The 13,358-nt window shown below is 38.4% G+C and overlaps 1 protein-coding gene across 1 annotated transcript; it reads right to left on the bottom strand.

Annotated features, from left to right (window-relative positions):
* Window positions 1-1,007: 1,007 nt before the first annotated feature.
* On the bottom strand, window positions 1,008-5,069 carry CXHXorf66 (chromosome X CXorf66 homolog). The gene is made up of 3 exons (XM_027608956.1): window positions 4,932-5,069; window positions 3,565-3,781; window positions 1,008-2,056 (listed from the first exon to the last, which is right to left on the bottom strand). The coding sequence occupies exons 1-3, from the start codon at window positions 5,017-5,019 to the stop codon at window positions 1,171-1,173; spliced, it is 1,191 nt and encodes a 396-aa protein (XP_027464757.1). The 5' UTR covers window positions 5,020-5,069; the 3' UTR covers window positions 1,008-1,170.
* Between the last annotated feature and the right edge of the window lie 8,289 nt (window positions 5,070-13,358).

Here is a 13,358-nt window from a genome sequence, read left to right as displayed (position 1 = left end):
AGATAATGGTAGTGTGTGCATGTACTTTTTAAAAAGTAATCTCTACATCCAACATGGAGCTCAAACTCACAACCCCAAGATCAAGAATCACATGCTCCACCAATAGAGCCAGCCAGGCGCCCCTGTGTGTATGTATTTTTTAAAAGTCATCATCATTAGAGATATAAATGGGAAGGGGAATGGATAAGAGTTAAATGAAATAAGACTGGCCACGTAATGATAACTGTTGAATCTGAGCAATGCTTATATGGGCGTTCATTATACTACTTGTTCTATCTACTTTTGTATATGTTTGAACTTTGAAAAATAGTAAACAGTTTAAAATTTTAATCAGAACTTTCACTTGTATTTGTGAATTTTAAGAAGACCAGGCTTTTCTAATCGAGAAAAATTCTAACCCTTTCTAGTTTGTCTTTAAAAAAGGGCAATACCAGTAGGAAATCAAGTCCAGAGCGCCCACAATGCTTTTTATTTAGTTATTTTTTGTTAACGTGACCTGATTAATTTTATTGCATTCAATATTTCTTTAATTAAAGAATAATTGACATACAATATTGTATTAGTTTCAGGCATACAGCATAGTGAATCCATATTTGCATACCTTATTAAATGGTCACCGTAATAAGTAGCAATCAAGGAGACAGTGATGTTAGAAATGGCTATCAGGAGTTTCCCTAACTCCACCAGAACTAAGCACACAAGAGCCATTTCTGCCAAGCACTGGGCACTACAGGAAGACAGTCTTAAACTGTGAGGACTGTGTGTAAATATTAAAAAATCGACTTGAAAAAAAAAACTTAATTGGGTTGAGACTTCATGTGAGGGCTAATCCAAGGGAAATAGGAGTCCAGGGTACCCATCTTGCAATTCCTTTTTAAGATTTGCATGTGCGTGTATGCTCATGGTTCCCATCCAAGTGACCAGATCTAAGTAAGACACATATAAGGAGCCTTTTGCCTCTAGAATGCAATAATAATTACAGTCAAATCATTTGTTATGTCATGCATTTAATCACTATTTTTTAAATAAGTTGCTTCCAAGATGGATAGGATTAATCTCAATAATGATTGCAAATAGATTTCCTGCTATCAATGTTTTAAAGGATAGTGAGCATAAAATAGTTGGTATAAGTTTGCTTTTTCACATGTGGTTTTTATTTTTATTGAGCCCTTAATTATTTTGGATGCCTTTAGGGATAACTTCGTTGCATTTTATGTTGCAAATAATGGTTATCTCCTTATCACTTTCATCACTGTCATATATCATGATATCACTGCTGCTCACATTGTCACAGGATACATTGTCTCTGTAATCTCCCTCATGAAAGGACTTGAAAAAAGACTTCACTTCATTTGGAAAAGGTGAGTTTTGAGCATTTCTGTCCTTTGTCTCAGAAATATTGAACAAAGTCTCAGAAGAATTTCGGCAAACTAACCATTTTTCCGTATAGCATTGACAAATCTTGATTAACAGAGGCCTAGATAACATGCCTGCCTTAACTGTACTAACTGACCTTTTTAGATTACGATGTCTAGGGGATTTGGTGAGTTTCTGTAAACTGGATCGCCTGGGTGACAAGATATGCTTTTGTGAACGGGATGGCTTGGTTGGCCTTACTAGATATTGTAGACTGGCTGGCCAAGGTGGCCTCACTGCCTTATTTGGATAGGATGAACAGGCCTGGCCACCTAGTTTACAGGCATGAGCTAGTTTATGTGGCTTTTCTAGATTACGTATTCTATATGACTTCCCTGGGTGGGCTGACCTGAATATTTTTTGTGGGCTTGATGGCTTATGTGACTTTTCTTGACTTGATAGGCTGTTTAACTTTTCTGTACTAGATGATATACATTGCTTTCCTGGACTCGAGGGCCTGATTAGCTTTTCTGCCCTGGATGGTCTGGATGAATTTTCTGGACTTGAGGGCCCAGAAAACTTGTCTCTACTAGATAGCATGGATTGTTTTTCTAGACTGCATGGACTGGCTATCTTGTATTCACTGAATGATATTTTGGATGATCTGGGTGACTTGGCTGTCACATCTTCTTTCTTGAGCCTGAAAATATAAAAAATTTGGAATATGACATCTTAAAACAAAAGAGTACAATTGCTGTCACCAGAAAACACAGGCTACTATGTCAGTTTAGACTTATTGGTCTTTTTTTTTAGCTCTGGTAGAAAAATTGAACACAGTAAGAATTGGAGTATGGTAGAAGTCATGACTTGGGTTATAGATATGAACTCATGCTGAATACTTTTTATTTTTCTTGAGAGTATATTTCAGATGCATTAGATAATCATATAGCCTACATATGGAATGACACAAAGTTGTTTCAAGTCTACTGTTGAGAAGGAGAGAGAGCTTCACTTATTCTAGAAATTAAACTTTAAAAAAAGTCGTAGGTTGGGGGTGCCTGGGTGGCTCAGCCAGTTAAGCATCTGACTTTGGCTCAGGTCATGATCCCAGGGTCCTAGGATGGAGCCCTTCGTCAGGCTCCCCGCTCAGCAGGGAGTCTGCTTCTCCCTCTCCTACCCACCTCCCTGCCCCGTGCTCTTTCTCTCAAATAAATAAAATCTTTTTTAAAAAAAGTCACAAGTTGATATGCAACTCATAGACAACTGTCACAACTTGTCATCAGGAAAGAATAAACTCTTTAGACCATATTCACTGTTTCCTTCCTATCATATTTACACCATCAAGTTATCTATCCATGCATACTTATATTCACAATATTCCTCTAAAACTAAAGGAATAGAGCACTGGTGTATTTTAGTCATCGGTCCTTATATTGGGAAATTTTTAGGGAACCGCTATATCAGGGCCAGCCTGATTCTCCTATGTGAAAGGCAGGGAATGAGACAACGAGAACAACAGGGAATAATTTTTGCTATTATGTCTTAAAATGGTAGATTATCCAAAATGTTTTATTGTTTTCGGAATGCAGAGACCCAACTCCCTCTCTCTCCCCTTCTTTATTTTCTTTTCAAAATTTTTTTTATTTTTTTAAAAGATTTTATTATTTATTTGACAGTGAGACAGAGCACAAGCAGGGGGAGTGACAGGCAGAGGGAAATGAAGAAGCAGGCTCCCCACAGAGCAGGGGGAGCCCTATGTGGGACTTGATCCCAGGACCCTGCGATGATGACCTGAGCAGAAGGCAGTCGCTTAACCAACTGAGCCATCCAGATGCCCTCTTTTCAAATTATTTATTTAAATTCTAGTCAGGTAACATACAGTGCAATATTGGTTTCAGTCTCTCCCCTTCTTTATTCTCCCTGTCTTATTTAGATAGTCAAGCCCTTTTTTCCTAGACTTAATTTATAATGAAATTAATAGCCTGGGGCTCAGCTGAACCCTCAGTAAGAGATAGCTTTAGAATATGCTAAAATTGATAATGTACTTGAGAATATTTAAGAGCTGATATTATTGAAGTGAAGGTATCCACCCACAAGATGAACTCTTTAGAAGTCTGGGGTTAACATTAAGTAACCACAACAGCAATGAAATCTCCACTATATGTATACACACAACTTGCATTCTTAATTTAAGGGTGTAAAACTTACGTTCCTGCTTTGGGTGCTTCGTTGCTCATACACTTGTAATGGAGAAAACAAAAACAGGTAAAGACAAAAGCTATGATCGTAATACCAATTATGATAACGAGTAGACGTCTCCTAAAGTTGTCTATTTCAGTCTCCGTTGATTGAACGTGCTTAGCTCCCGTCGAAGAGGTTGTTTCACCAGAAAATGTGTTATCTTCCGTTTGGTAGTGGTTTGCCACTAAAGGTCAAAAATCAAATCTTTTTATCAGTGATTTTTTAAAGCATGATAAGTGTTCCACTGTCATTTTCCTCCCTCTATCACATCCCCAGCCACAGTCTAGATGCCAAATCTCTGGCTAATCAGTACAATTACCTTGGTTACCCCTGCATCATGGTTTGCTCACCCCATTACCTATGTTTTTGAGTGTATGTATGTCTTGCACATGTGAATGCACTTGAGTGTTAATGTTTGTGTGTGAATGTATATGGTGGAAAAGGGGGTAGGACAAGAAAAAACTCTTGTTGAAGCCTACTATATGTTAGGTACCACACTAGATTAGTTGAGGGCAGGGGTTGGTGGATTTGGGTGGGGAAGGGGAGTGAAGGGGGACAATATGTCTATACCCTATGCTTCTGTGTTGCTTGGATTTTTCACACAGAAGTAAAACTCTCAGGGGGAGAAGTAAAACTCTCAGAGTTGTTAATTCTGTAAAATTTTATAATTTTATAAAAAATTAAAAAAAAATAAAACTCTCAGGTGTTTTCCTATAAATTCTTTTTTTCCTATTTTTTTATTATGTTAATCACCATACAGTCCATCATTAGTTTGTGATGTAGTGTTCCATGATTCATTGTTTGCATATAATACCCAGTGCTCCATGCAGAACGTGCCCTCTTTAATACCCATCACCGGGCTAACCCATCCTCCCACCCTCCTCCCCTCTAGAACCCTCGGTTTGTTTTTCAGAGCCCATAGTCTCTCATGGTTTGTCTCCCCCTCTGATTTCCCCCCCTTCATTCTTCCCCTCCTGCTATCTTCTTCTTCTTTTTTTTAAACATATAATGTATTATTTGTTGCAGAGGTACAGGTCTGTGATTCAACAGTCTTGCACACTTCACAGTGCTCACCGTAGCACATATCTTCCCCAATGTCTATCACCCAGCCACCCCATCCCTCCCACCCCCCACCACTCCAGCAACCCTCCGTTTGTTTCCTGAGATTAAGAATTCCTCATATCAGTGAGGTCATCCTATAAATTCTTAAAGACCTACTAAAGGTAACATCCAAGAAACAGCAGATTTCTTAAACACAGCTAGCTTGTCTAATTAAGGCTCAAGTACATAATATAATAGATCCTAATTTCTAAGTTTTAAGGTTAGGCACATACCTGTAGTAGAAGATCCATCACTTTGGTTTGTATTTAAACAACTGTTTGTCCAAAGGGACAAAAGTAGGACATAAATAAAAAGATTCATGTCCAGGGATTTGTTCAAATGTTTCTTCTACCAAGGAAACTGCTGTCTTTGATAGGGCTCAGCCTGTTCTAGGAGTTTATGACATCATTATCATTTTGTGTCATAGTCTGACAACATAATCTCACCATGGAGAAGCCCAAGCTTCTGTGTATAAATACTGTCAAATGATTTTTAACAGTTTATTTCTCCACATCAAATATTCTATTAAATTCAAATCAAGAAGGTTGGGGCATTATTAAAAGCATAGAGGGAGATATTTAGAGAAGATAGGGAAAATGGGATTGCTTTAGATATTGAAGAACTATTTCTCCTTATTAAATGGTAAGGGGGCACTTTTCAGCCTTGTAGTAATTCTTAAGTGTTATAGGGGTTAAATCATCCTGGGGTATAAGTCTGTAGGATTTTTTTTTGTTAACAAAATTAAGATATTATAAAACAGTAGTAGTTAAAACAGTATGGTACTGGCATAAAAATAGACACATAGATTCAATGGAATAAAACAGAAAACCCAGAAATAAACCCACAATTATGTGGTCAATTAGTCTTTGACAAAGGAGGAATGACTATACAATGGGAAAGCTGGACAGCCACATGCAAAAGAATAAAACTGGACCACTTTCTTTCACCATACACAAAAATAAACTCAAAATGGATTAAAGACCTAAATGTGAGGCCTGAGACCATAAAAATCCTTGAGGAGAGCACAGGCAATAATCTCTCTGACAATGGCTATAGCAACACTTTTCTAGATGTGTATCCTGAGGCAAAGGAAATAAAAGTAAAAATAAACTATTGGGACTACATCTAAATAAAAACTTCTGTACAGTGAAGGAAACAATAAAAACAAACAAAAAACCCTTAAAAGTCTCCCATCCTACTGAATGGGAGAAGATATTTGCAAATGATTTATCCAATAAAGGGTTAGTATCCAAAATATATAAAGAACTTAGACAACTCAACACCCAAAAAACAAATAATCCAATTAAAATATGGGCAGAAGACATGAACAGACATTTCTCTGAAGAAGACATACAGATGGCCAATGGACACATAAAAAGATGCTCAACATCACTCATCATTAGGGAACTGCAAATCAAAACCACAATGAGATATCACCTCAAAGCTGTCAGAATGGCTAAAATGAAAAACACAAGAAACAAGTATTGGCAAGGTTGTAGAGAAGAAGGAACCCTCTTGCACTGTTGGTGGGAATGCAAATTGCTGCAGCCACTATGGAAAACAGTTTGGAGGTTCCTCAAAAATTAGAAATAGAACTACTCTACAATCCAATCATTGCACTACAAGGTATTTTCCCCCCAAAATACAAAAACACTAATTCGAAGTGATATAAGCACTCCTATGTTTGTTGCTGCATTATTTACAATAGCCAAACTATGGAAGCAGCCCAAGTGTCCATTGATAGATGAATGGATAAAGAAGAGGTGGTTTAGATATATACAATGGAATATTATTCAGCCATAAAAAAATGAAATCTTGCCATTTGCAATGATATGGATGGAGATGGAGAGTATAATCCTAAGTGAAATAAGTCAGTCAGAGAAAGACAAATACCATACAATTTCACTCATATGTGGAATTTAAGAAACAAAACAAATGAACAAAGAAAAATAAGGCAAACCAAGAAACAGACTCTTAACTATAGAGAACAAACTGATGGTTACCAGAGGGGAGTTAGGTGGGGGGATGGGTAAAATAGGGGATGAGGATTAAAGAGTACACTTATCATGATGGAAAAAAATAATAAAATGATAAAAAAGGGTGAAAGGAAAGTAACAATTACAATTCATATCGAGGTTTGGTATGATACAGAGAATCTCATCTTTTCCTCAAGATCTCATCTTTTCCTTGTGAACTATTAAGTTTCAGAGAACCCAAAACTATTCTTTTATAATACAGTAACTTTTTTTTCATTTAAAAATAAATTGTAATGGGGTGCCTGGGTAGCTCAGTCAGTTAAGTGTCCGACTCTTGATTTTGGCTCAGGTCATGATCTCGGGGTCCAGTCCTGCATGGGGCTCTGCGCTGGGTGTGGAGCCTGCTTAAGATTCTCTTTCTCCCTCTGACCCTTCCCCCAAATTGTAATAATTAGTGAATGCCAGTGAAAATAATGATGTCTGTGGTTAATATAAGGCAGTAAAGATTAGAAATCAGTGTTCTTTTTTAAAAAAGATTTTATTTATTTATTTGAGAGAGAATGAGAGAGAGAGAGCACGAGAGGGGGGAGGATCAGAGGGAGAAGCAGACTCCTCGCTGTGCGGGGAGCCCGATGAGGGACTCGATCCCAGGACTCCAGGATCATGACCTGAGCTGAAGGCAATTGCCCAACCAACTGAGTCACCCAGGCGCCCTAAAAAAGATTTTATTTTTAAGAAATCTCTTTACCCAACGTGGGGTTCAAACTCACAACCCTGAGATCAAGAGTTGCATGCTCTATTGACTAAGCCAGCCAGGAGCCCCTAGACCTCGGTGTTCTTAATGCTTTGAAATTAATGTTGAAAAGCTGAAATTCATTCTTTTGATTAACTTGACTGCCACACTGAGCATATCTGTGTATTGCTCCCTTAAAATGTTCAATATTTGGATGCTGATTAGAAGCTATCTGTATTCAACTCCTCTGTTGTTAATTCTGAAGTGTTATTTACACATTGTTATGGTGCACCTTACCTTGGTTCCTTTCTCTGTTTATTAAATCTACCATTTGACAGAATAAACACCAGGTAAATCAAAGAGGTGCCTTTGTTCTGTGTGGTTATTGTACAAAGCAACTACGGCTGCTGCCACAAGTCTCCAGAATAAAACCTGACTCTGAGCAACTATAATACTCTAGGGACAAGCATAACCCTACCCAGAGTGGCTATCTATATTTTCCAATGTACAAGTCCCCAAATACACTATTTGAAAGGCAATTTAATGTTTTGGCAAAAAAAAAATGAATATTACTAAGGGATTGGGTCTTGTCAATTTTCCTAAGCCACAATAACCACTCACAAAATTTAAGTTTTCTTTTTTTTAAAAAAGATTTTATTTATTTATTTGAGAGAGAGCGAATGTGAGTATGAGAGAGTGAGAGAGGGCACAAGCAGGGGGAAAGGGTAGAGGGAGAGGGAGAAGCAGACTCCCAGCTGAGCAGGGAACCTGATGGGGGGCTCGATCCCAGGACCCTGAGATCATGACCTGAGCCAAAGGCAGATGGTTAACCAGGAGCCCCAAAATTTAAGTTTTCAAATAAAATAATTGAAATTAACTTTTCCTACCTCTTATACTTCAGTAACCTTATTTATCTGTCAGGAAAAAAAATTAAGGTTTGAATAGTCCCTTAACCTTTTTTTTTTAAAGATTTTATTTATTTATTTGAGAGAGAGAATGAGATAGAATGAGCATGAGAGGGGGGGAGGGTCAGAGGGAGAAGCAGACTCCCTGCTGAGCAGGGAGCTCGACGCGGGACTCGATCCTGGGACTCGATCCTGGGACTCGATCCTGGGACTCCAGGACCATGACCTGAGCCGAAGGCAGCCGCCCAACGAACTGAGCCACCCAGGTGCCCCGTCCCTTAACCTTTTTATTGAGCTACTGCTAACCATCAAGCTGAAGCTCAGTCCAATCATTCATTTATTCAGCAAACATTTATGGAGTGTTCCTATAATGCAGATACCATGCTTAATGCTGCAGATCCCAAAATAGGCAAGATAAAAATTCCTGTACCCCTGGAACTTATATTCCAGTAGAGAATACAAGTAATTACAAGATAGTGTGAAGTGGGCTATATTAAGACTAAGCACAGTCCTTGGGGAGAGAAAGATCATTCTAACAATGATTGGAAAGTATGGATTAGAAGGGAACTCAGTTTGTTGGGGAGACCACTAGGAAGAAGAGAGAAGATGGTTACCAAAATTGAGGTACTGAGGATAGAGATAAATGGATGAATTTTTAGAAACTATTAAAAGAAATTAAATTGACATGATTTGGTTCGTGACTGTTCAAGGGAAGGAAAGGGAAGAGTTGAGGATAGCTCAGAATTCTGGCTCAAATAACTGAGTGACTATTGGTCCTATTCATTGAGACAGAGGACACAGGCGAAGTTGGAGCTTTGAAGAGAATGGGGGTAGTAGAAGTTGATGAGTTCAGTTTGGGTTATGTTGAGCTTAAGGTTTTTATGTGATATCCAAGTACACATGTCCAGAAGCCAGTTAAATATATGGACTTGAAGTTCAGAAGATGGATTCCAGGTGGGAGTCATCAGCATCTAGAACAGGCTTCTTAACACTTTTTGTGCCATTGGCAGTCTGGGGAAGCCTGTGAACCCTGTTTCAGAATAATATTTTTAAATGTACAAAATGAAATGCATAGGATTATAAATGAAGTGAATTATACTGAAATAGTTATCAAATACAAGAATTGTGATGTAATAATACATGTAATTATTGACTCATTAAAGAGATCTAGTGGTGGATCTAATAACTACTATGAACTGAAATAATGATAAGCATAAAAAATATTTTGAGATATTTGTAACAAATATAATATATTAAACTGTATAATATATTAAACTATATATTGCAGATCAGAAAGCTGTAATCTGATACAGAGCCATTGAAGGTGGGAGTAGGGATGGGGATAGGGGCTGGGGGAGGAATTTGAAGAATTTCTATCTGATGGCTTCTGTTTTCCTACTGAATGACAAGGGGACTCATCCTTTGGGAGTAGAAGGGGCAGAGGTTTGAGGACTGGGGAGAGTTTTGGATTGATGCTATGGAGAACAGAAAGACTGAAGAAACTATCTGATGAGATATGGTTGTGATTTTTGCCCTTTCTCTGGCTTAGTGAGAAAAATATGTTTCCCTTTAATGATAAAGTTATTTCTATGGCAGTTGATGTGTTTATTAAGCTAAAAAATTAATCAGCATAATAATACTACTTGGGAAGTAACTAAGGGCTGCTACATAATGTAGCATTCAACTTTCTGCACAGTTTTCCCTGACAACCATATTCTGTGGATATATAACTAGTGGACCAGTACAAACTGTTCAAGGAGCTGACTCATCTTGGAACTCTGAAGTCTAGGCCCTTAAAGCAGGGTAACCACAACACCTTTGCTTGGTAGATGCTCCAGTCTCCCTTTGTTCAGCCTATCCTCTGCCTGCCCTAATTTCAGCTTCACATATGAACAAGGACAGTCTATTTGTAGGAAAATTTCCCTGAGAGGTGTGGGTGGTTGGAGGATTCTGTGGCAATGGGGAAAGCACAGTGCATTTTCCCAAATGGACTGGCTCTTTCAATTTTGTGTTGCATGACAATAAGTCATTCTCAAACATTTATTGAGGGCTTCTTATGTGCCTTTGGCATTTCAGTGGTAGAGACAATTGAGGGGAGTGGGAAATGGACATTAAAAAAAAACAGGCAGTGATAGATACTATAAAGGTTCTGGGAAAGTCAATAACAAGTTTGATTTCATCAAGAGGGTCAGGGGAAGCTTTCCTAAGGAAGCAACACTGGGGCAGAGTTCTGAAATATGAGTGAGAATGAATTAAGAAAAGAATGTCCTAAGTGGAGGAGACACATAGGCAAAGGCCTTGTGGTGGGATGGAGAGCAGCAAGTTGGAGACCCCAAAAGAAGGTAAGAGAGTGGAGACCAGAGACGTTTGGGCCTTGTAGGTCAACTTAAGTGCATTGGCCTTCATTCTAAGAACAGTGGGATTTCATTGAAGAATTTCTGGCTTAGAGAGTGACATAATAAGATCTGCATTTTAGAAAAATCGCAGTAGCTTTTGTATGGGGAATAGATTGGAGGGGCACAAGTAGGAGAAAGTAGTAAGATAATTAGGAGGCTGTTACAGTGCTGATAGTAGATGGTGGCTTGAAGCATAGTAGTGGTGGTGAAGATGGAGAAAAACTGATGAATTTGAGAAATAGTTTGATGGTGGGTAGGACTTGATGGGTTTGCAATGGGGCATGAGGTGGAGAGAGGTATCAAGGTTGATTATTCGTTCAACAAAAAACTTGTCTATTATGTGACAAGAAGCTTTGTGTTAGGCACGGAGCATTCAAAAGGACATAGTTCCTGGGACGCCTGGGTGGCTCAGTCGGTTAAACGGCTGCCTTCGGCTCAGGTCATGATCCTGGGGTCCTGAGATCAAGTCCCGCGTCGGGCTCTCTGCTCGGTGGGGAGCCTGCTTCTCCCTCTCCCTCTGCCTCTCTCCCCAGCTTGTACTCTCTCTCTCAAATAAACAAATAAAATCTTAAAAAAAAAAAGACATAGTTCCTACCTTCAAGGAGTTTGAAATCTAATGGGAGAGACAGGTAAATAACCAATCACTATGCAGCACATGACAATGTCATGCAGGTGTGATGTCACAGGAACACACAAAAAGAGTATCTATTCAGAGTGGGGACCCCTGGAGGAGATGACCCTTGAGATGTGTGTTTTTTTAAAAAAATTTTATTTATTTGAGAGAGAGAAAGCATGTGTGCGCAAGAGAGCACACACGAGCAGGGGGAGGGGCAGAGGGGGAGGGAGAAGGAGAAGCAGGCTCCCCACTGAGCAGGGAGCCCTATGCCACCCTGGGCTCAGTTCCAGGACCCTGAGATCATGACCTGAGCCAAAGGCAGACACTTAACCAACAGCCACCCAGGCGCCCCATGAGATGTGGTTTTTAATTCATTTGTTTTTTAATATGAGTAGGAATTCCTTGAACCCAAAAAGGAGGAAAAGAATGTTGCATTGCAGACAGATAAATCAACATGTGCAAAAAATTATTGAGGGAATTAATTTTCCATGTGGCCAAAATGAAGAATGTGGGGAGAGATAGCAGAAAATGAAGCTGCAGTGGGTGAGCAGTGTAACCCTTACAAAAGGCCTTTCTTTAAGTCTTTTTCCTCATCTCTAAAATGAATAGAAAAGCAATAAAAGGACATGGCTTATAAGGGTAGCAGTCTTTGAAATCATACTTTTTGGATCATTGGAATAGAACAAAATTAAATATTCTTTGGAAAATACAACTCACTTTTACCCTGAAGCTCTAAATAATTCTGCTCAAATACTTTTAACAATATAAAGATCAGAAAATGTTATTTTTATACAATGTTCTATATCAGTTATATCTCCATAAAGATAGAAAGAAAACTAAAAAAGGAAAATTTTATTTTATTGCTTTTTAAATAAGATGATCTTAATTTAGTGCTTATAAAGTGAAAGAATATATTTGTCAACTCTTTAAGATCAGTTCTTTTTCTAGTGATGGGTAGTTGGTAGACAATATCCTTTTTTAAACAATATCATTGACTGTATTCCCTATGGTGTACTTTTCATCTCCATGACTTATTTATTTGACAGCTGGAAGTTTGTATTTCTTAATCCCCTTCATTTAGCATAATACCCCTCACATCTATCCATACTGTCACAAATGGAAAGATTTCATTCTTTTTTATGGCTGGGTAATATATCATTGTATGTATGTATATATACCATATCTTTTCTATCCATTCATCTATTGATGGACACTTAGGTGGCTTCCATGTCTTGGCTGCAATAATGCTGCAATAAACATAGGGGTGCATATATCTTTTCAAATCAAGGTTTTATTTTCTTTGGGTAAATACCCAGAAGTGGAATCAAGTGGTGTTTCTGTTTTTAATTTTTTGAGGAACTTCCATAGTGTTTTCTGTAGTGGCTACACCAATTTATATTACCACCGATAGTGCACCAGGGCTCCCTTTTCTCCACATCCTCACTAACATTTGTTATTTTTTTGTCTTTTTGATGCTAGCATTCTGACTGGTGTGAAGTAATAGTTCATTATGGTTTCTCTTTTTTTAAAGATTTTATTTATTCATTTATTTTAGAGGGAGGGAGTGTGTTCATGAGCAGGGGGAGGGGCAGAGGGAGAGGGAGAAGCAGACTCCCCACTGAGCATGGAGCCCAACATGGGGCTCCATCCCAGGACCCTGGGATCATGACCCAAGCTGAAGGCAGAAGCCTAACCAACTGAGCCACCCTGGTGCCCTCATTGTGGTTTTGATTTGCATTTCCTGATGATTAGTGATGTTGAGCATCTCTTCATGTCTGTTGGTCATCTGTATGTCTTCTTTGGAAAAATGCCTGTTTAGGTTCTCTGCCCATTTTTTAATCTGATGTTTGAGGTTTTTTTTGGTGTTGGTTTTGTAAGTTCTTTATATATTTTGGATATTAACCCTTTATCAGATATATCATTTGCAAAAATCTTCTCCTGTTCAGTAAGTTGCCCTTTTTTGTTGTTGTTGGTTTCCTTCACTGTGCAAAAGCTTTTTATTTTGATGTAATCCCAATAGTTTATTTTTGCTTT

This window comes from Zalophus californianus, chromosome X (genome assembly GCF_009762305.2).
Source record: "Zalophus californianus isolate mZalCal1 chromosome X, mZalCal1.pri.v2, whole genome shotgun sequence".
Lineage (NCBI taxonomy): Eukaryota > Metazoa > Chordata > Mammalia > Carnivora > Otariidae > Zalophus > Zalophus californianus.
The sequence above is the reverse complement of the archived record's forward strand: the minus strand, read 5'-3'. Positions and strand labels throughout refer to the sequence as shown.

Bases quoted from the DNA above. Each gene is read 5' to 3' on its own strand.
- CXHXorf66 (XM_027608956.1), bottom strand. From the start codon at position 5,019: ATGAATCTTTTTATTTATGTCCTACTTTTGTCCCTTTGGACAAACAGT. The intron at 3,782-4,931 runs GTATGTGCCTAA...TTTGACCTTTAG, and splicing joins TGATGGATCTTCTACTACAG to TGGCAAACCACTACCAAACG. The intron at 2,057-3,564 runs GTAAGTTTTACA...TTATATTTTCAG, and splicing joins GAAGCACCCAAAGCAGGAAC to GCTCAAGAAAGAAGATGTGA.